This window comes from Sander vitreus, chromosome 21 (assembly GCF_031162955.1).
Source record: "Sander vitreus isolate 19-12246 chromosome 21, sanVit1, whole genome shotgun sequence".
Lineage (NCBI taxonomy): Eukaryota > Metazoa > Chordata > Actinopteri > Perciformes > Percidae > Sander > Sander vitreus.
Genome location: NC_135875.1, coordinates 16,862,914 through 16,886,546, shown reverse-complemented (window position 1 = coordinate 16,886,546; position 23,633 = coordinate 16,862,914). Strand labels below are relative to the sequence as shown.

Here is a 23,633-nt window from a genome sequence, read left to right as displayed (position 1 = left end):
CGTTCCTCTCACAGAAACGGCGGAATGAACCAATCAGAGACCGCCTTTCATTGCAGGTACCCGGATGTACCCGTGGGACAATTAGCTACGTCATTGTTCACCGCCGGACACCCGCTGGAAATAAGGAATGGATTTACAATCGCTATTAACGTATTCATGACAGATTTTAGGTGAGTGTGTTGCTGATTTTACGATTAATTGTCACATTAACTGTGCAGCCGTAATGTTTTGGTAGGCCTAAGCCGCTGAGATTTGTTGTAGTAGTCTTACACCGGTTCTCTGTCATGTCGGAGAGAGCAGCGCAGTGAGCACACACAACCGCCGGTGTCGAGCCCCTCCTTTCTCGGCTAGCTAGATAGACGTTCTGTTACTGAAGCCCACGTATTGTAAATCAAATGTATTTCGAAGTGGAAATTAAAAAACTGCTCTTTGGCGTTTATAGTAGATGGTTACGTTGCTCTCCGCCATGTCACTCAGCTTCCATCGAGCCGAGCTAGCTAGCGTTAGCATCAATATTGCCGCACGAGCGCTGCCGTCGCCGCACGTAATGTGAGCTAGCCCCGTTTGTTAGCTATGTGTTCGCCGTTTCCATGGTGTTCGTGACTTCGGGAGTCGCTCGCTCCTCATCAGTCATTCTGTTCCTGTCATCGACGACAAAGATGGGCTTTCAATCGGTGTTATGTCTCCCACAAGGGCTTACGAAGGTTTAATGCGTGTTTTAGTGAGGTTTAGCGGCGCTGCGTGTTAAAGGCCTAGCAGCCGTCTGTTAGCCAACGTGCGCCAATCAACCGGAGTAGGTGGGAGGGAACAGCTGTTGTTGTAAACGTGCTTCCGACCACGGCATTTCCTCTGTCGGGTTTTTGAACTAGTAGCTAACGTTCACAAGGTAACTTTAGCAGAAGTTAGTAGCTTTTAACATATTCGAAGCAGTTTCCATACGTTTGCCTTTTAAAGGAAACCTCACAAGTGCCCATGATTTGCTATCACCAAGAGCTATGTTACTTTAGTTTTTAGATACAAGTGGCTGAATGAGAAATGTCTTACTTTTAACTCAATTGCAGTCAGTCCCTGCTATTCATTTGTTCATAGCTTTTGTTAATTGATACTTTGATAATGTACAGCTCCCACTGAGTTTGGTTGGTGTGAAAGATATCACTGAGAGGGACTTTTCTTCTGTGAAACAGTGATTCCCCCTCCCTCCTAAAATAAATCATCATATCTAATACAACATTTTTATAACTGACGAAGGGGCATAGTAGTAGATGACCCTGAAATTGTCTAATGCAAATAAACAATGTATTTGAATGCAGGGATCATTTGTGGTAAATAGTGATATTATGGCTATGGTATTTACCGTAGTGGCTATAATCTAAATGTACTGTAATGTTATCCAAATTAGTTGTGTTAATATCGTCTGTGAGAACAAAAAGACGTGTATAATTTAGTGTGTGTGTTACACTTCTCGAGAACAGTAAGAGAAGTTCAGAAAAAGTTATCACTCTGTATTTGAGAACAGTAACGGTCATGATGTGCCACACTCAGATTACATATGTCTAAAGCAACAACAGAAATGATAAACGCAAACCCTTGAACTCAATCTTTATTCTCAGCAGCATAGTTGTATACCTCTGTGTTTCTGCCCCTCACACAGCAATGAACAATGACCATAGTTGACAGATCTTCAGAAAAGTCTGACCACGAGTCAGTCGGGTGTAAGCGAACTCCCTTTACCAGTGGAGACGCGGGGATGGACGGCAGCTGTTCAAGCAGCTGGGCAATGGGCAATCCCACGATGCCCAGCGACTCTCCGAGGCTGAAGGCTGCAGGAGGCTGCCTGGGCCCAACGCCTGGAGCTGCAGTCTACAACAGTACACCCTCCTCTGCGGACCGGCCCAAGGAGCAAGGTAGGAGCAAGGGCTTTTATCAGCTGTGTTTTTAATGCATGCCTTGAAAGCTGTGAGGAAAATGTACGCCTTACCCTCCATTTATCGCTCACACAGTAGATGCATGGAAGAGTATTCTGACCTATCTTTTCAAGCAGCTCAATTATAAATTAATTTGAGGCTAATACCAATCAGTATTTTCCCATCTGTATTGGAAATGCTGATGTACATATACATAATGCCAAGCTCACTAAGGAAGCCACAATTGTATGCTACTTTTATTATGGGATTGTTATTGTTATTATTATAAGACTGTGACACAACTGGTTTTGTGGGTGTTGTGTTGCTGCTTCCACTCTACTTTCATTCATCCAGTTACATAACCAAGCCAGTTTTGTGAGAGCATGATCAATCTCCTGAGCTTGTGAGGCAATTGGTGTTTTGATATAAAGAGCAGCCTGACTTGTTTAGCAGAAACAAAAGAGAAACTCTTTTATCCTTCAACTTGTTTTACAGTCTTAGGCTTTATTCAGACTAGATCAGTCGGCCCGGCGATTCGCCACAGGATTGTGCGGCGGTGGGAGTGTCACATAAATGGCCCATTTGTGTGACGTCCTGTTGTGTTCTTTAACCACCTAATGTACTGTAGCACAAATAGACTATATATTTCACAAATATTGTTTTCCGTCAGATCGTTTATAGATCTCGACATTTCCGAGCAGGCAGCTTCATTTCACGGAGAGAGAGAGACAGAGAGACTGTGCTTTGTGCTGGAGCTTGTTGCAGGAAACAGTCAGCTGTTACACAAACTCCTGGGCAGTTAAGTGCTTGTTTTGTTTTTTAACCTTATCATTTTTTATTTACTGTACGGGACTCTTACACCACCTCAAAACAGACTGACAAGGCTGATCGCGGGTGACATGATTGGCCACCGCAGCGTGACGTCGGGTTGCATTTCTACAAAAGTTGAGTCTGTTATCGTTTTTTTCGCTGCAGGCCTCTGTGTTTTTTTTTTGTTTTTTTTCACCCACCGGGGCCCCCACCACCCCCATTCAAAATTAATGGGAATACTTGCGTTTTTCGCCAGTACGCTGGAGGACTGCCTGACGCTATGTGAAACCGGCCTGACTCAGTAGTCAGGATTACATTTATATAACTCTTTAGACTGATAGCTATGACTGTAAGGTCCTGAAGGTGAACCCTATTGAATCTAATTTTAGTAACAATGTTGGCTCTGTGTGTATAGTGATAAGCAGCGGTGATGGCATTGACTCGCCCCAGAAGGTCCTCTTCCCTCCAGAGCGGCTCAACCTGAAGTGGACCCAGGTTCAGCGCATTGGTGCAGGCCTGCAGAACATGGGGAACACCTGCTTCCTCAACTCAGCCCTGCAGTGTCTTACCTACACCCCTCCGTTTGCCAACTACTTGCTGACACGGGAGCACTCCAAAACATGTAAGTTAGTGTTTCATGGTGCTTCTTTGCACCAAGGAAGTTATTGTGTAATTGTACAGTCATGCAGTAATTGTCACACCAAGCTTGTATTTGTGAGCTGATTTCTTGTCTGGTTCATGTCTTACTAATCAATGTTTTGACCATCTGTCCCTGCCGCAGGTCACGAGCCGGGGTTCTGTATGATGTGCACCATGCAAAATCACATCATTCAGGTTTTTGCAAACTCTGGGAATGTCATTAAGCCCATTGGAGTGCTCAATGAGCTCAAAAGTAAGTGGTTGTCTGTAGACCTAAAACACAGAAGTTATTTTACAAAATGTGTACCTGAACCGAATGACACAGAGGCGCTTGTGTGGCTGTTTACTTTTTTAATTTTGGAGGGGAGTTTGTAGTGTGCTGTTAAAATTATTTTTAACTTTACATCTATGTGTAAGTGTAATATCATTTATCAACTTCCTATATATTTTACTGTTTTGTTTTTTTCCCTTACAGGGATTGCTAAGCACTTCCGCTATGGAAGTCAGGAGGATGCCCATGAGTTCCTGCGGTACACAGTGGATGCTATGCAAAAGGCCTGCTTACCTGGGACCAAGTAAGTTTCATACATTTCCAAAACTGTACACAGATTAAAGTATTCATGTTGTTCTCCTGAAATATGTGAACTCGGTGTCAAGCCCTTGCCAAGTAGTTTATGTATGCATACAAAGCCTAAATGCATGTTTAATAGATGCTCTGGGCTGGCCATGGTGGTTCTCGGAGTGATTTTAGGAACCTCAAGTTGATTCATATTCTGTAGTAACAGGTGGCCTCTCAACTAATTACTCTTGCTCTAATTCCTCCCTTTCTCATTCCGGCTGTTTCGGCTGCAATATGTTGTCACTTGTCAGTGCAATATACTGTAATTTTGTATCTCTGTTTCAGTACAGCCAGAAAATATGTGTTTGTTGGATTAATAAAGCAACCAGTCAGGTATGTCATTGCCCTAATTGGTTGATTTTCATCCTCATATTTATCTTTGTGACAGATTGGACAGACAAACGCAGGCAACTACTTTCATCCATCAAGTCTTTGGCGGGTACCTAAGGTCCAGAGGTATGTTAACAAGCGTTGATTTTGTTTTCTTGATTTGTTTCTTCTACATGAGGTAATTTTTGTTTTGTTTTACAGCTTTCCTCGACTAATTAATAAACACGGATTTTTCTTTTTCAGTTAAATGTTTAAACTGCAAAGCAGTCTCCGATACATTTGACCCTTTTTTGGATATAACTCTCGAAATTAAGGTAATCAGATGATTCTCTGTCACTTGTCTGATATATCTGTGTTTTACTGCAAATGTATTAAAAAAGAAATTCAGATTTTTGCAAGGATCTTGAGAACCGTACCAAAATCCATTTTTCTGTCCATGCAGACAGCTCCCAGTGTCTCCAAGGCTCTGGAGCAATTTGTCAAGCCAGAACAGCTGGATGGAGAAAACGCCTACAAGTGCACCAAGTGAGTTGTTTTACAGACTAAAGGAATTTAGAACAGATGTCAAGAAAGAGTCTGGCAGCTAACTAACTGAACATTTATTTTCCTCAGGTGCAAAAAAATGGTCACAGCCTCAAAGAGATTTACCATCCATCGCAGCTCCAATGTGCTCACCCTCTCACTCAAACGCTTTGCAAACTTCAGTGGAGGCAAAATCACAAAGGTACAGTGACATGTGTGGGCTTTAATATCCTGAACCATGATAGGAAAAATAGAAAATCACCTGTAAGTGTAGTGTTTTTGTGAAGTGAATATTTGATTTGATATTAGTCAGCTGTTGTTGTTTTTTTTTTGGTCATCAGGATGTGAAATATCCAGAGTACCTGGACCTGCAGCCCTTTATGTCTCAGTCTCAAGGGGAGCCCCAGGTCTACGGGCTGTATGCTGTGCTGGTCCACTCTGGATTCAGCTGTCATGCTGGACACTACTTCTGCTATATTAAGGTACTGGCACTGCTTTGGCCCAATGTTCTAATCAATCATGGCGCTGCTGTTGCCAAGTACACATGCACACATTTGTCTCTACAGCTCACCATAACAACTGAATGCAGAGTTCCTACATCAACTCTTGCTCTTAACAGATTGAGGTCTTGACTTAGAAAAAATGTTTCTCCAGGTCTTAGTTTGAGTGCATAAAAGTATATAAACACAATATTATTATTCTTATTATTATTATTATTCTATTAAAATATGTCTAATAGCAAATTCAGAAACTGAGTAAAAGTAAAATGTTGAAATGGAAGATGGGTAACAATTATGATTCTGTTAAGCCAATATATTAAAACCTGCCAACTCTTCTGTTGTTTCCCAGGCAAGCAATGGGCAGTGGTATCAGATGAACGACTCCTCTGTGTCTGTCAGTGACATCAGGTCTGTTCTCAACCAGCAGGCTTATGTCCTTTTCTACATCAAGTGAGTAAACCATCATTTTAAAAGACATTCTAAGAAACCTTATTAAAGGCTTTGTGGCTTTCTGTGAACCCTCTCATTCGTTTAAAATGCTTCCTATTGCTAATGTCTCTTTTGCTGGTGTCACTAGGTCCAGTGATGTGAAAAAAACAGGGGACTACAGCCACATGAGCCATAACCCAGGCGTCCCTGGTCAGTCGTCTCCACGACCGGTGGTGATACCACGCGTCAACACCACCGTCCACCAAAACAACATCGGCTTCATCGGTCCCCAGCTGCCACCACACATGACCAAGGTACTGCAGACTTTAATATTTGAATGTTATCCATTTGAGATATATAGTCCAGTGTTGGACCTAGACACTTAAAACATGTCCTTTTTGTTTCCTCCTCAGCGCACGCTTCACGTTAATGGGAATGGATCTCTGAGGGACTATCCCACCAACTCCAAGCCCAGCACCAGCAGCAGTGTTGTGGAAAAACCAAGCCATGGACTGGCATCTTCCTCTTCTTCCATCTCCCACTCAATCAGCCGGCCCACAATGATCCCAGACCACGACAAGCGCCAGAAGCTTTCATTCTTCATTGGACAAGGCAAACCGAACCGGCCGTCCTCCTCCTCGTCCTCTTACAGCCAGCCGTCCTCTGCCGCCAGCAGCAGCAGCAGCAGCTCCTCATCCTCCAGCTCTTTATCCTCCTCTCAGTCTACCTCAGACGTTCGCTTTGTTCCACGTCAGCTTAACCACATTAACGGCACGTCTTGCAGAAACGGGAACCACCACACAGGAGGGAATGGATCGTCGTTCTTGGTGCCGTACGGCCAAGAGTCTTCAGAGGAATCGGACCAGGAGAACTGTGGCACTCTGGATAACGGCGGTTCAGCCAAGTCTCGTTTTAATGGAAACGGCAGAACGGGAGAGGCCTTTAATAATTCTCCTCAAGCCACCAACGGAGAGTCGGGAGTACACCACAACGGTTACGGATTAAATGGACCAACCAATGGCGTCTCTAAATCCAGTCAAAATGGGCACCATTATGGACACCACAAAGTGAATGGACACAACACCCCTGATAAAGTAAATGATATGCTTTGTGTTCTTGCCATCTCTTTATAATAAATGTATAATCTTATGAACAGTATTATTGTTTCTAAATTGATAAATAATAAATAAATCATCTTGTTTTTGCTCCTCAGATCTCTGGCAGTAATCATGGCAGTTCATCCACAGCGGCTACTGTTACTGCTAATGGACTAGATAGTGACCATAGTGATTCAAGGTAAGATTAGCACTCTAACAGTAAGCTGGAAAAGCTATTTCTCTATCAGCCACATATTAAGCAGTTTAAAAAAATCAGTGAGTTTTATGAATTTACTTTATTCTCACATTTTTACAGTATACACAGACATTGCACCCCAAAAGTGTGATACCAAGCAATATTTATTTGCTTATGTATTTTGTTTTTTTCTAGCAAAGAGGCCCATCATTCTTCCTCATCCCAGGGCAGTTCTTCTCAGAGCATCCATCCTGCTGCCAGCGAAAGCCAGCATCTCTCCACTCCTGACACAAGGGCTAAAGCGGTGTCTGAACCCCTGCCTCAGCGTACAGCATCCACCGCCGTTAGCTCTCCACCTTCAGCTACAAAGACCCATTCTGTCACATCTAGGGAATCTGCTTCCTCTTGTGCCCAGCGTGGCAACCCTGCGGCCTTATCCATCCAGCCAGAGTGCTCCCAAAGCACCAATGGGGTCTCTGCAGCTCCACAGAAGGTTAGCAGAGGTGGGGAGAAGGCAAAGGATTCACCACAGACCAGTGATACGTCAGCAGGCACTGAAAGACGCACAGATGCTAAGGAGCAACACCAGTCCAAGCCCAGTTCTAGAGGCAATGAAGGACAAACTTCCCGAGACAGGGAAAGAGACAGACTGTACACTGACTGGAGCAGAGACAGGGAGAGACACGACAGGGAGAGACACTACAGGGACAGGAGTGGAGAAAGTGACGGTGATCACCATCGGCACAGACGGGACTCCCGGGATCCCCACCGTCGCTCGTACAGGGATCGTATGCCTCCTTACGATCGTTCCTACAGGGATTGGGAGTCTGAGCGTCGCTGGGAGCGGAACGTCCACCACCCCAGGGAGCGTGATCGCGACAGGTGCTCTCACCATTACCACCACTATCATCACCACCGGTCCAGAGAGGACTGGGACCGTGAGCGGAGGGGACACGGTTATCCCTATCGCGAGGGGTCTCATAGTCGTGGGCGGTGGCAGCAGGAGAGTCGAGAACCCCGGGTGATGGACAAGAGCAACGGCAGAGAGAGGGACCGCTATCCGTCAAAAGAGGAGACTTCCTCGCCTGCCACAGAGCGAGAAACCTCCACAAAGTCCAAGGACTCGCCTCCTCGGGCTCGTCTCTCCTCGTTTGAATCGGCTCCGAACAGGGAGGACCAGAATCACAGGACTGCTGATCCGTTGAGCAAGGAGAGGGATGACAGCTCTGAGGCCCGCCGCTCTAAAAAACACAAAAAGAGCAAGAAAAAGAAGAAGTCAAAGGATCAAGACAGACACCGCGAGAGCGGGTGAGTTAACGCTATATTGTGTAAATTTAGTTTTGGATAGTAATATTTGCCATTTTGCTCAACCAACTCAGTGTTAGATCACCATCAATTGTACTATCCTCCATTGTAAACTGAATTGCATAATTTCATTCTCATTATTTTAGGACTAAAACAGTTAGCCAATTAGTCAATCGCTAGAAAGGAAATCTGCAACTATTTTGATAATGCATTGTTGTAGCAATTTTTCAAGCAAGGTTTTAGCTCCTCAAATGTAAGGATTTGCTGGATTTTTTCTTTGTCATAGTAAATGCAATAGTTTTGGATTTTGGAATTTCTGAGAAAACACAATTGAAGAGATTTGCAGACATCAACTTGGGTTCTGTGAAGTTGTAAGGGGTGTTTTTTTTTTTTTTTTTTCCCCATATTTTTTTATGTTTTTATAGACTTTAACGTATCTACACTATTTGTCTTAAGCTGTTGACAAAGCCTTCAACTCGTCAGTCAGTTTTGGATTTAGTCGTGGATTCAGAATAATCGTGGCGTGTTTTCCGTTTTTCCCTAGAAGCTCCGAAGTGGACTCAGACAGAGCCGCTGAAACAAAAAAGAAGAAGAAGAAAAAGAGGAGGCAGCGGGACAGCGAGGCCGAGCAGCGAAGCCCAGGAGCAGCTCGGAGCCACAGGAACCGAAGCAGTGAGGAGAGGGAGAGCCGCAAGCGGCGTTACCATGACGTCAAGGACACGAAACACGTTTTGTCGCCAGAAAAGCGCCGGCGCACAGACTACACTGATGGCAGCAGTGACCATCTACTCCCCTCCATCCAGCCCTCACACACAAACGGTTCGACTCACCACCATCTCAACGGACACAAAGGTATTAACCGCTTTCTCACAGTCCGAGTCATGTCATGTCGCTGTGGAGCTTGTCAATTTATAGTGTTGATCCTGTTTTGCAGGAAATGGTTATAGCCAAACCAATGGCGACTCCCACGGATTCTCCAGTGGCTTGAAACACTGACTGTGAGTGGGCGCCCTTTTAATGATTATCACAGTAGTACATCTCTAGTACAGATCGGTGCTAATAAACAGTAGGAACTCTTGTTATAGACTGCATAAACTGCATTTCGCTGTATTTGTACTTGTACACTGCACAATGACAATAAAGTTGAATCTAATCTAATCTATAGGTGCAAATATTTTAGCTAATAGGTCTGCAAACCGATTTTACAGAGATCTCTTCTTTCTCGTTTCAGACACATCAACACCATTTTAACAACAGCAGAGGAATGAAGTCAACATCTTTTTTGACGTGGTGCTTCTTCGTTGGGAATATATTGTATTTTTACCACAGCGAAAGTGTTTTAAATGTTCAGAAATCTTTTTTTTTTTTTTTTTTTTTTTTTTTAAGGCAATGATTTATTTGCCACGATTCTCCTAACTATGGTTAAAAACAAACTGTCACCCATTGGACATTTATGATGAAAGATATTAATATATATATACTTGTATGAACACAAACAAAGCCTGGAGCTTGAACATCTCAACTGCTGCTCAGTGGAACTCAGGACTTGAAAACCTGCAAACATCCATCGTGGATATCCACCTGCTTCGAATAAAAATGAAACTAAAGGGAAACGTGTTGCCGAGGAGAAAAGGCATCACGTTGGCTGCAAGTTTAAGATGTCACCATATTTACAGAGCCGCAATGTTTTTGAGTTTTTTCTTTGATCCCACTGGGAGCGGACAAACTAATTGAGGGAGATATTCACAGACAGACAGACGAGTGCAGCGCAGCTACAAGGCTTCGCTGACTGATAGCTCCACATAAACCCTGGACAGACTTGAGGACATTTCCCAGTTTTTTTTTTATTTTTTATTATGATTTTTCATTTTTTGCTCTGAAGCCTAAGATTCACTATGTAATTTTTAAACTTTTTCACAGATGCTAAGGTTTCTCTCTGGATCATGCCTCTCTCACATTCTTTTTCTTTTTAAACATTGAAAGGAAAAAAAAAGCATCAACATGTTATCATGACTGTGGACCATTTGTTTGCTTTTTTTAAATGAAAAATACAGTTTGTGTCTTCTAGCGTCATCAAAAATACTGTGAATTTAATTTTGGACTGTACTATCAGTTATTTTTATACGTAAAAATCCTGTATCAGGGTTATCGGTAGATGTTTTGTTCTGCTTTGTTTTTAGAAAAAAATCCATGTTAATTTTGACCATACTCTGGACAAACTATGGCAAGGAATATGGTTTGCTTTTTTTCCCAACCTTCGACAGAAGTTAAAAAAAAAAACTGCTGTTTTAGTTTAGCATGTCAGAATTTATACATTGTATAAGGTAAAAGCCTTAAAATACATTTGTTCATGTCAGAAATTGTAATTGTTCTTGGTCTTTGACTTTGTTTACAAGCTGCATTGAAATGAATGGGGGGGAAAATGCTAACGGACATGACTGACTAGTTGCCAGGGATTTATGAAAAGTTCCTGTCTGCCTTTGTATTATATACTAGGAATAGATTGATTGTAACCAAGCCTCTTGTTAAACAAACTTTCCACTACCGTTAAATTATGATGTAGATACATTTAAGTGTGGATGGAAACTGATAGCACTCTTCTGTATTCACGTCTAGTTAAATACACACACATTTCTAGCCACTGGCAAAGTGATTCAGCTGACTATATTTTAGTCACAACACTGTTTCCATGTTTGAAATAACCAAAGACCTAAGTTTAGCGAGTTGAACTCTTTTTCGCTGAAATCACATGCACACAAGGACTGGTTTTCTGATCAGCATGTCATTTTATTTAAAATCCTTCATCAAAGTATTCATGAGCAGTTTTCCCCAAACTAAGATCAAGCTCTGTTTAAACCTCCATCTACTAGTGAAAGATTAGGCTGCAAGTTGTCTTGATCTCTGTTTGGGAAGACAGTCCTCAGATTCCAGTCAGCATTGGAGTTTTGAAAATTCCAGTATCTCATTTTCAAGGGTGTTTTGAACCCGCTTGTGTCCTATACTCTCTTGTCCAACTCAGCACAGTGAGTTTTTCCTTTCATATAACATGTATTATCTGATCTTCAGTAATAACACAGTGTGAGGAAGTTCCACTGCTCTGCAAAGAGCTGCACAAAGTCCCTCTTCCACTATTGTAAACTGTTAGAGGTTTAACTAAAAAAGAAAAAAAGGTGAACGGGTATAGGCTACGGCCATTATGATTTACATGCTACATAAACACAACAAAGAAAGAAACAAAAACAGTATGTACAATATATTCTATACATGCATAATGTAAATCGGGGACTGCCTCTTTTGTTAAACAAATTAAGAAAATAAATACAAAAGAAATGAACACAGAGGTGGATTTTCAATACATAATATGACCGTTTACAGATTTAATATAGGATGTATATAGCTTTTTAAAACTGGCCACTTAAAAGGGGTCATTACACTCAATACACGTGAAGTATAATTCCTCGAGCTGTATCAATTCCTTTGCCTTCAAAGAGGAAATAAGGGCACGTACTGTAAGTGTTAGTACATGAGACTATTTCTAGAATAAATCAGTGTGTTTGCATATACAGATACAGTCACTTGAGGGCTAACAATCAGACCAGCTGATTTTAAGCTTGAGGCTTTCTGTAGTTACAGGATACTACAAAACGTTGTTGGCAGTTGTCAAAGGACATGTGAGGAGAAGATAATAAAATGTTTACTGGCATCTGGGAGTCTTGTTGGCAGACAGCAGACAACCAAGCAGCCAGGCAGTCTAGATGAAAAGAATGCCATGTGAGGAGGATATTCATGTTTCAAATCCTCCCTTAGATTCCTTATGTGTCCAGCAGAGGGCAATCTCGCCACACTTTGTAAAGATATCCCATGATTCCAGTCATGGCTGTAGTCCTCATTGAATTGGCCATTTCTTATCATCCAGCTTGGATGATAAGATTTTGCACACAGTTCCTTCTTCCCCCATAAGGTCTCACCCAAACGGCACATGGCAAGTGTTCAGAGTCTGTGCCGGATGTAAAACCTTCACATCAACCAAGAACAGATGCAGACAATCTTCACGCAGAAATAAACTTGATCCATTTCAGTCCCGAAAAAACTCCCACCTGTGCCTGCTGCTCGTCCTCCAGCCCTAAAAGAACAACCAGGAGACCCTTCATGGCTCCCCGTTACGAAACACACATACACACACACACACAAGGACTCTGCTGGTCACAGACAAGGTGTTCGAGGCAGGTGTGGTTGAAGGTGGACGGACATCATTTCTTATTGGCTATCCTCCGCTTCCTGGTGGCCAGCATGTCATAGAAAGGGTCCCTGCTGATGCTTGCTCTGCGGAAAGAGGAGAGGAAAGAACGGATCACTGATCAACAGTTTTCCACTGCTTATGTAAATCCTACATCCGCTGACAATGTTGTTGTCAACATTATGAACAATATGTATTTTTATTACGAGTCACACCTGTTGAAAAAACATTGTTACACAGGATCAATTTGTGATGTTTAGAACATTCCAGTATTGTTTGGGATGAGGTCCAGTAATTTCTCAGTGTACTAATTGGACTTTATACTGTCTTGTATCTATCAGCCAGTGCATCTTACTTAAAAACCCATACGGCTTTGTGGTGGCTCTAGAAAGAAACCCGTTGGCTTTGATTCTCCGAGTAATCAACACAGAAACCTGACATTTACAGTGATTTGTTACACCTCTGAAACCCGCTCTTCAGTCAAACTCCCCTTGCTGTGCTATTGATATCTCAACATCTCATTGTGTGAATGCTGATTCAGCAACATTCACAGTATTGTTATCCCATTCTTCCGTACGACTTTCGGTCGCCTACTACTTCTGCATACTTTTAACTACAAAAAACATACAACTATCAAAATGTTGAGCTCTGTAAGGACATTTGTGCTTGTATTCAACTTTTTACTACCATCACCACCATCTTTTGCGTGGAGTTTGCTTGTTCTTTTAGACTTCCTTTGACGTACTATGCTGTAAGTTTTTATGACTTTTTTCGACATACAATACTATGACTTTTTAGGGCTTTTTTTCGACGAACTACACTATGACTTTTTTTACTTTTTCCGACATACAATACTATGATTTTTTAATAACTTTTTATGACATACTATACTATGACGTTTTTCGACATTCTGACTTTTCTGTGATTCTTTCAATGTACTACACTGTGGCTTTTGTCAACATACTATGCTATGACTTTTTTTGTGATTTTTTTCAACATACTATACTGTGACTTTTTTGACATACTATGACATTTTTATGACTTTTGTCGACATACTATACTATGACTTTTTTATAACTTATGACATACTATACTATTTATATTTACTACTTAAATATTTGTTTCGACACGCTATACTATGACTTTTTTCAACATACTATACCAGGACATTTTTATGGCTTTTTTCGACATGATATACTATGAATTTTTTATAACTTTTTATAACATACTATACTATGACTTTTTCATGATTTGTTCGACATATTATACTGTAACTTTTTTTCGACATACTATACTATGACCTTTTATGATTTTTTTCCAACATACTATGCTATGACAATTGGTATTGCTTAGTCTGTAGAAGACAGGTTTGGGTGTTCAAGGTTGGGAGTTTGATTCCCATCAGGAGCTAAAATTATATTTCTTTCCGACATACTATACTATACTATGACTTTTTTCGACATAATGTACTATGACTTTTTATGACATACTATACTATGACTTTTCATAATTAGTTCGACATACTATACTAAAACTTTTTTATAATTTTTTCGACATACTATACTATGACTTTTTTTGACATACTATACAAGACGTTTTTATCGACATACTTTACTATGACATTTTTATGACTTTTTTCAAGATACTATACTATGACTTTTTTATAACTTTTATGACATACTATACTATGATTTTATTATGATTTTTTCGACATACTATACTCTGACTTTTTTAAATCTTTGTTTCGACATACTATAGTATGACTTTTTTCGACGTACTATACTATGACTTTTTATGATTTTTTTGACATACTATACTAGACGTTTTTTGCAACATACTATAATGACTTTTATCGACATACTATACTATGACATTTTTATGACTTTTTTCAACATACTAAACTATGACTTTTTATAACTTTTTATGACATACTAGACTATGACTTTTTTCGACATACTATACTCTGTTCCCTATAGGAAAATCAAAGCTTCCCACCCTAGGTGTCATCACTAACATACACTTAGGATAAGAATAACGCTGAGTAACCCACACGCAGCCTTCCCAGCAACAGGCCAGTGTTATACATATGTGTGTGTGTGTGTGTGTGTGTGTGTGTGTGTGTGTGTGTGTGTGTGTGTGTGTGTTCACAAAACAGTTACCACAAGAGCCATTTCCAGCCATGCAGATGAGTCAGGTGGTGTGTGTGTGTGTGTGTGTGTGTGTGTGTGTGTGTGTGTGTGTGTGTGTGTGTGTGTGTGTGTGTGTGTGTATCTGTTGACCACAGGACAGTCTGCCGCCCCAGCAGCTGAGTCAAGTGAGAGTGTGTTTGAGGCAGCACAGCTCTCCAATTTGTGATATTTATTGTTTCAGCAGTGACCGGAAAAGACTTTACATTATGATGTGCAACTGCACTAAAAAAACACTTCTGGATCACACTTGTGCTTTTGCACTAAAAGCTCTGAGGCCTGCCACAGGAGTGTGAAATGTAAAGTACACACGTGTCATCTGGTGGTCCCAAACAGAGTAAAGTGACCACCTCTCTCCTTTTACCCATCACGACATACTATACTATGACTTTTTATGATGTTTATTGATATACTATACTATGACTTTTTATGATGTTTATTGACATACTATGACTTTTTATGATGTTTATTGACATACTATACTATGACTTTTTAATGTTTATCGACATACTATACTATGACTTTTTTTAATGTTTATCGACATACTATACTATGACTTTTTATGATGTTTATCGACATACTATGACTTTTTTTTACATACTATACTAGACGTTTTTATCGACATACTTTACTATGACATTTTTATGAATTTTTTCAACATACTATACTATGACTTTTTTATAACTTTTATGACATACTATAATTTTTTAATGATTTTTTCGACATACTATACTCTGACTTTTTTAAATCTTTGTTTCGACATACTATACTATGACTTTTTTATGATTTTTTCGACATACAATACTATGACTTTTTTATGATTTTTTCGACATACAATACATACTATATACATAATAATACATACTAATACATACATACATACTATGACTTTTTTTTGACATACTATACTATGACTTTTATGACTTTTTTCAACATACTATACTATGACTTTTTTCTAACCTTTTTCGACATACAATACTAATACTTTTTTGGCTTTTTTCAACATACTATACTTTGACTTTTTTGACATACTATACTAGACGTTTTTATTACAAATTTTGTGTTGGCCAAGTATCTTAAGTGGCTCCATGGCCCTTCCATGTTCCCTATAGGAAAATCAAAGCTTCCCACCCTAGGTGTCATCACTAACATACACTTAGGATAAGAATAACGCTGAGTAACCCACACGCAGACTTACCAGCAACAGGCCAGTGTTATACATATGTGTGTGTTCACAAAACAGTTACCACAAGAGCCATTTCCAGCCATGCAGATGAGTCAGGTTGTGTGTGTGTGTGTGTGTGTGTGTGTGTGTGTGTGTGTGTGTGTGTGTGTGTGTGTGTGTGTGTGTCTGTTGACCACAGGACAGTCTGCCGCCCCAGCAGCTGAGTCAAGTGAGAGTGTGTTTGAGGCAGCACAGCTCTTCAATTTGTGATATTTATTGTTTCAGCAGTGACCGGAAAAGACTTTACATTATGATGTGCAACTGCACTAAAAAAAACACTTCTGGATCACACTTGTGCTTTTGCACTAAAAGCTCTGAGGCCTGCCACAGGAGTGTGAAATGTAAAGTACACACGTGTCATCTGGTGGTCCCAAACAGAGTAAAGTGACCACCTCTCTCCTCTTACCCATCACTTTAACTGTACATGAAGCTGCCTCACTCGGACAAGATTTCCAGTAACTTAGCCAAAAGAAACCATTACTTTCATTTAATGGATACACATATGTCAATGCTAAGTGCTTTTTTAAATATCATTAGAGCATGGAAGCATTGTGTAATATGATTTCTGCTGTTTTACTGATCATATTTGCCAGTGAAGCTGCAGCTAAGTGGATGATAACCAGCAAGCTGATCAATTACCCACTGGGCCCAATTTACTGCTGCAACTCCTCTCTCGTTCCTTAACAAGGCAGAATTTTGGATATGACAAATCAGGTGTTGCCAGAACACTTCTAAGACTGAGCAATGCATAGTGCCTGAGAAGGGGTGTGTGTGTGTGTGTGTGTGTGTGTGTGTGTGTGTGTGTGTGTGTGTGTGTGTGTCTTTCTGTGCTTGCGGAGCGCTAATCAAAGAGAAGTGAGCTTATCTATCAGAGCGTGTTATCTGTGTGGCAGTATGAGAAACACAGTCACATTTGGTCACCTGTGTGTGTGTGTGTGTGTGTGTGTGTGTGTGTGTGTGTGTGTGTGTGTGTGTGTGTGTGTGTTGGTCTGCACATTTATGATTAGGCTCACAGCTCTGTGTGTGAGTGTGTGTGTGTGTGTGTGTGTGTGTGTGTGTGTGTGTGTGTTTTACAGTCAAGGTCAAACATGAGAAAGTCCCACATGAGAGCAGCCCTGCTTTGGCTAAGTACCCTCTCAGTGTAAATGGATCCACACTAACACAGCGTTTCTTACTTGATGGATTTGATCCACTCTTCCTTCTCCTCCGGCGTGGGGGCAGATATCCTGTAAACCACGTGGTTGCCCTCGACGACGCGCCCGTCCGCTTCTGTCTTGCAGGCCTTGATGACCTGACCTTTGTGGTTGGGGTTGTAGAGCTCGAAGCAGTTCTGGGGAGGCAACCAATTGATAAACACATTATTTTTCTCATTCTGGCTGTCTGAATCTGTATTCACCCTCTGTCTGAAACTCTTTCAGTTTTAGCGCCTGTTTCGCCTGTCCAAAAAAGCCCAGTCTGCTCCGATTGGTCAGCATTTTCCGATCTTCCGCATCTGCGCTCTTGCCTGTAACAGCACTGTAGCAGCACTTTTTACCTATATATAGTATAGTTGTGACTTCACAACGTTTATAAATACAGACTGTGTGCATTTCTCTGTGGATTGAGCGTTTTATATACTTTCACAGTACTTAAGTAGCACCTAGACCTGGTTTATAATTTTTTTTAAAAGACATGGAAATCTCACTTTTTACAATATAGGTTTAAAATAAAATAGCTAAAGACAGATTCAGCAGGACAAGACAGTGTCTGGAGTTGCTGCTTACAGGTTTTCTGGGCTCGTCCACCTCTCTGATACTGAGGTTCTCCAGAGGAATAATCCCACGTGGCTCTTTATCCTTGAAACACATACAAAGACAGCATTCAGCATCAACATATCACTCATTCAGTGCATGTCTCTTATGGACAAAATCAGTGTGTAATAAGGGCACAATGACATATAATGAAGAAAAGATCCAGCCCAGACAATATCCACACACTCACAATTACACATTTATTATTGAAAGCAAATTCAAAGTATGATTTGTATCAGCTACAAATTCAAAAAAATAAAATACTAACGTCACAAATTTGATGCAGTGACATTTTTTTTAATGCTACATGTAGCACCTTTAATTTCCACTGCAGCAAAGTTAAGTATTTTTACCTATTCTCTCTACATTATATTGAGCCTGACAGCATCAAAGTAAAAATAAAGGTGGTGATAAAAGCACACTTTAAGTTTTTATTCATCCCGGTCACGTAGGGGACAGCACCCATAGGAGATATAGCCCTACACTCCCTACATTCCCTACATCCTCTATCCTCTAGCGACTGCTTTTTTGTCTGTGGGGCCAGATGTGAGGGGGGACCTTGAGGAACAGCCTCGTGTCCTGCCTGTCATCTTCCTACTAATGAGGGGGCACAGCAGAGGGGAGGAAATGCCCTGGGACGGCTGCTCACAGCTGGCTGTGTGTGTGCCTTTTTGAGTGTGTGAACCCCTGCTGCAGCGTGTGTGCTGAGGGATTGGTGGATTGGGTTCGGAAGGGGGAGGGGACACTTAGAAATGGGGATGTGGGTGTTGGGGTGAAGCGTGGGGTGACAGGCAGCGGGTTGGGGGAGGCACTTGGCTTGCGGCTTAGCAGTGCCAGATGTGTACCGTAGACTTTGCAGATGTTTCCCATGATGCTCATGTTAATTGCTGGAGTGAGGTTCATTTAGGTTAAAGGGGCTGCATCTGTTAAAGAGCAGAGCTGGAAGGCAAAGACCTTGGTCTGTAACGTGTATATATGTGTGTGTGTGTGTGTGTGTGTGTGTGTGTGTGTGTGTGTGTGTGTGTGTGTGTGTGTGTGTGTGTGTGTGTGTGTGTGTGTGTGGTGGTGGTGGTGGTGGTGGTGGGGGGGGCAAAAACCGGGAGTCCAGTATACTTGTGGGGTCTGGACAGCGTTGTGGGGCCAAAATGCTGGACCCCACAAGTTTAAAGGGCTGTTTGAGGGTTAAGACTTGGTTTTATGATTAGGGTTAGAATTAGGTTGTGGTTAGGGTTAGGATAAGGGTTAAGGTTAGGCATTTAGTTGTGATGGTTAAGGTTAGGGTAAGGGGCTAGGGAATGCATTATGTCAATGACGGGTCCCCACAAAGATAGTGACACGCACTGTGTGTGTGTGTGTGTGTGTGTGTGTGTGTGTGTGTGTGTGTGTGTGTGTGTGTGTGTGTGTGTGTGTGTGTGTGTGTGTGTGTGTGTGTATTTTGCTTTCTTACAGAGAGTGTAATGATGAGAAGGTTGATACCAGTCATATCTGTGAGTGGTATCACTCTTCTCATCTCTCTTGGCAAAAAAAGCAAATAAGCAAATTTTCTATAATGTCCAAATATTCTTTCAAGATCCACTCTGATCAATCTTTTTTTTCTGTTGGCAATCTGCAAAAAGATACATATTTGTGTAAACTTACTGTTGTGTATTCAAAGTAATAGAGGCAGTTGTCTGTCAGAATGAACCACCGTCTCTTCCACGTCTTCACCCTGCCGCCTGCGGAGAGAAAAAAAAACAAAATATTTGAGTTCAAACTGAAGAGGCGACAGCGTTTGTGCATGTAGAGGCTAACCTGCCCGAGACCTCAGCTCCACGTGCCACATCTGGTTCTGATCATCAGCTATCTGCATTATTAGGCTCAATCAGAGGATGGATACTCCCTCCAACACCCCCTCCCAGTCTCAAGAGATGGATACCTAAGAGCTCTGCTAGGCTTGTGAAAACTGTTCAACACAGTGTTACCTTCCAGGAGAAACCCAGACATATTCACACCACATACTGTACACGTGACAACTAAAGCATGAGTGCACTCAACTTGTCTGCCAGTGGGAGTGATAGATTTAATGCGCTTGACTTGAGAGAAGTCTCCGCTGATATTTTAATAAAAAAAAAAAAAACAGGCAGAAAAATGTAACGATTGTAGCAGAGAAGGTTTACATTTGGAACATATAAATACAAGAGCTTTTTTTTTATTATCCAATTACACATCTGAATGTAGGAATTATATAGGAATATCACCTTATAAAGAGACACAATCTTTCCATCTGCTTCCATCGTCAGATTAAAGTAGATTAATTGGGATTATTGGATTTGTTGTTAATTACACCATCGGTTATGCAATTTACCTATGTGATCCAAAAAACATAATGTGACAGATGTCAATGTACAGTCTGCAGTATGTGCACCATAATGACGTGTTTGCTGACTTCACAGAATGAGCACAAAGCAGCCGTTACTGATGTAATCAATATGTAATGTTAACTTGACCCAGATTTTCACTCTATACTGCTCTAGCTAGAGTAAAATCCAACATCTATAGTATATTATTTATGAGCAATGTTTACTTTCAGATGCATCTGCTGCATTTTACTCATTAAAATATAATGAGGATTTAAAATAAAGTTTTATTCTGCTACAGTCAACCATATGGCAGCCTGGAGAGCCGTTTATCCCACTTAGCCATATGTTTAATTTCATCCTCAAACCTGACATTTATTTTGGATTTCTGCTGCAGGACCTCCCATGTTTGCATGTTTCTAATGCAGATTTATCAATCACTTGTTTGTTTATGGACACTCTGCAGAGGGAGTGCAAATATCTGTGCACAAGTGTAAGGGAGTTTAAAGTCTTGCATTACTCAATTTCCATCATTTGTATTATTGAACAGGATAAAGAAAATCCCCATGAGTGTAATTTATTCAAAAGCTTATTTGTTGGATGAATCTGTAGTCCTCACATGTAGAACGGCCACAATACTGCACACTGACTGGTCTTTTATCTAAGCTAAATATTGATTAGATGATATGTTTGTCAGTTTACATGCTGAACACTTTGCTGAGACAAGCCAGGCAGGGACAAGTCCGGTTATAATGCTTTAACATCACATCTCCCTGCACCTTAGTTCAAATGAATGTGGAGGACAGGAAAAAGTGATTGCATCCGTACTCGTCTCTTTATTCTGTCCCAGAATACAAGCTTGGCTGAACTCAACAGAGGTGCTGTTTTGTGACCCCTCTGCAGATAGCAGGCCTTCCAAAATATACGTTTAAATAATTGTATTTTAAGACATGCTGTACACAAAGGATGCTGATGGATTCAGGCATAGCAGCAGGCTCCTGGTTAATAATGTAGTGTAATGACAGCTTATAGAGCTTCACAGCCTCATAGCAGTGCAGCAATATGTCATATTGAACAACCTGACAGGCCAGCAGAGTGCTTCATTCAAACAAACAAAGTATTTTTCCCTCATTAAGCAGGGACTCTTCTGATGAATCTAAAATTAGCATGGAATTCACTAATGGGGAAAATTGGACCTAAAATGATGCAGGTGCAGCTGGTAGGATAGCGAGCAAAGGAAAAAAAGAGAGGAAGAGGAGCAGCAGCATGGGGTACTGACACCTGTAAGACAGAGGGAGAAGAATGACAATAGGCAAGGGTCTCCTTTATTTCACTGCATGACCAGCCACACAGCAGTAGGTACGCATTCCCACAGTAGCAGACTCAAGCAGCCCATTCACTAAAGCTGAGCATTCTGGCAGATAGCTACACAAGAGCGGTATGACGCACAGGGCTGTCTCTAATGGTGCAGAGCATGAGGTGACCTGTTCAGCTGATCCCTGGGTGTGTGGAAAAGGCAAAAAATTATTTATGTTGGAGCAATGCATGTTAGCGTTACTTTGAGAAAAAAATTCCAAAGCATGAAGCAGTTTGTTACAACGAATTTGATTTAGTCGTTTGGTTGACTTGCTAATGTTTTAAAGGTTCTCATATAAAATTGTGCGACTCCACAGCTGGGAAGAAAAAGTATGATATTTTAGGTAGTACGCTTTTTTTCACTTTCTTGCCAAGACACAGCTGAGAAGATTGATACCACTCTCATGCCTGTACGCTAAATATGATGCTAACATTACAGCCAGAAGCTTGGTTAGCTTAGCATTAAATAGCATAGCACAAAGACTGTAAACAGGGGGAAGCAGCACATCATATTGTTACCTTTGGACAGAGCACAGCTAGCCGTTCCCCCGTTTCCAGTTACTAGCAGTAGCTTCATATTTACCAAACAAGACATTAGAGCGGTATCAATCTTTTAACTCTCGTTTAACTCTAGGCAAAAATGCTAAATAAGAGCATTTCACCAAATATTCCTTTAAACAAGTGCAATTTAAATCAGTTGTCTTGACCAATATGAAAGTGAAGTTGAAGGTGAAAGCACCCATAAGTCTTTAGTATAATTGTCCACTGCATTGTAAAACTGCATGCACCGCAACTACAGTAGTAGGTCAGAGTAAAATAAAGTCATGTTGACCTCAACTTTTGCTTCCAAATAAGTTTAGTTGCCCGATTACTAATGATTTGTTAATGTCTATGTGAATTTTCCTTCTTTATCCGGTAATCATGGCACATTTCTGTAAAAAGAGCCAGAATAATAAATGGGATGTGGCAAATGGCACTGTAGTTTAATGTCAACAGTTATCTTTTAATGCGAAGGCTTCTTGGGATAAACATGTGTGCTTTGCGTGTGCACCATCTGAGACGGGTCCTCTGCGTCATCCAGCCTTCTCCAGAGCCACAAGATGAAATGCAGCCAATCCCCATGCAGAATGAGAGAGATCACTGACCTCGCCTTGCCTTTGAAATAATATATAACCCATCACCTCACAACGCTGTTCTTATCTGCCCAATAATAGCTTTGATACAATAAGCCAATTAAATGAGGCGGCTAGCATGTTCAGGGGCCCGGTGTGCTAAGGAGATAATGGCAGCCAATGCCAGTGTGAGGGCACTCTGTGATGAACCGAGAAAATGGACGAAGGAGCGTTACCTACCTCCTAATACAGAGATTTAAGAAGGAACAGCCATCACAGAACAGAATGAGAGAACAGAACAAAAGGTGAAAGGGTGAAAGGTTAGAGAAAGGGAGTGAGGAACAAAAACAACACAGAAGGATATTGAAAGATATAACAAGCACAGAAATCACAATGCCAGAGAGAAAGAGAAGTTGAACGTGTATTCACAGAAAGGAGCATGCTTTAAGTGAGAGGAGAGAAAGGAGAGGACAAAAAATACGAGACCAAACAAAGAGGAGAGGTCACGAGATGAAGTTGTGTCACAGATCCCTAAGCAACCTTATCTAGCACTATCATAAAGGTGGACAGTTTTCGGGCAAAAATGAGGCTACATGAGCAGAAATCATGAGCTAACTTAAGTTTGTTTTTGTAATGCAATTCAATGTTGCTACGAACCTCCCAAGTCTGGTGAGGCAGAAGTTTACCATATTTTAGCAAACCCCCTGTTTCTTGAAAATAGTCAGCTCTGTTAACATGAACAACTTTGTAAGCTAGCTAATTAGCCAGCAGGGGTCTGTGTATGTTGTGTGTCCACACTGGGAAAATGAACGTGTCCTACATTCGCTTAATATTTGACTATTACTAGTACTATTAATACTTAATAGTGGATGCAAAGCCATGCTAGCTGAACTGTGAGGCTATACTTAGGCAACAGCGGTCAGTAAATGTTAACATTGGCATGCTAACATGCTCACAATGACAATGCTAACATCCTGATGTTAAGCAGCTGGCTAAAACATCAGGCTGAATCACCAGCAGAAAACAAGTAATGAGAACAG

At 41.2% G+C, this 23,633-nt stretch overlaps 2 protein-coding genes across 3 annotated transcripts in view; one reads left to right on the top strand and one right to left on the bottom strand.

The window, feature by feature from the left end:
- Window positions 1-59: 59 nt before the first annotated feature.
- usp42 (ubiquitin specific peptidase 42) lies at window positions 60-10,717 on the top strand. 2 transcript variants are annotated; one of them, XM_078278714.1, is made up of 18 exons: window positions 60-170; window positions 1,652-1,904; window positions 3,130-3,336; window positions 3,496-3,606; window positions 3,829-3,928; window positions 4,361-4,428; window positions 4,546-4,616; window positions 4,745-4,827; window positions 4,915-5,026; window positions 5,166-5,306; window positions 5,674-5,774; window positions 5,902-6,067; window positions 6,167-6,847; window positions 6,967-7,049; window positions 7,242-8,354; window positions 8,899-9,203; window positions 9,286-9,349; window positions 9,583-10,717. In XM_078278714.1, the coding sequence occupies exons 2-17, from the start codon at window positions 1,661-1,663 to the stop codon at window positions 9,345-9,347; spliced, it is 3,648 nt and encodes a 1,215-aa protein (XP_078134840.1). In that variant the 5' UTR covers window positions 60-170; window positions 1,652-1,660; the 3' UTR covers window positions 9,348-9,349; window positions 9,583-10,717. The 2 variants fall into 2 exon arrangements, with proteins under 2 accessions (XP_078134840.1, XP_078134839.1); XM_078278713.1 differs by having other exon boundaries at window positions 8,896-9,203.
- Window positions 10,718-11,114: 397 nt separating this feature from the next.
- LOC144535923 (cytohesin-3-like) overlaps window positions 11,115-23,633 on the bottom strand; it is a 35,448-nt gene continuing 22,929 nt past the window's right edge. Inside the window, exons 10-13 of the mRNA XM_078278716.1 lie at window positions 19,428-19,504; window positions 17,763-17,834; window positions 17,175-17,329; window positions 11,115-12,674 (exon numbers count right to left, since the gene is read on the bottom strand). Of these exons, the coding sequence (XP_078134842.1) occupies window positions 12,602-12,674; window positions 17,175-17,329; window positions 17,763-17,834; window positions 19,428-19,504 (377 nt within the window). The 3' untranslated portion in view covers window positions 11,115-12,601. The remainder of the gene's footprint in view (window positions 12,675-17,174; window positions 17,330-17,762; window positions 17,835-19,427; window positions 19,505-23,633) is intronic.

What these genes read in the sequence shown, in the direction of transcription:
- usp42 (XM_078278713.1), top strand. Translation starts at nt 1,661, where the DNA reads ATGACCATAGTTGACAGATCTTCAGAAAAGTCTGACCACGAGTCAGTC. An exon ending in GGACCGGCCCAAGGAGCAAG is followed by an intron (nt 1,905 to 3,129) that starts GTAGGAGCAAGG and finishes CTGTGTGTATAG; the next exon opens with TGATAAGCAGCGGTGATGGC. An exon ending in ACGGGAGCACTCCAAAACAT is followed by an intron (nt 3,337 to 3,495) that starts GTAAGTTAGTGT and finishes TCCCTGCCGCAG; the next exon opens with GTCACGAGCCGGGGTTCTGT.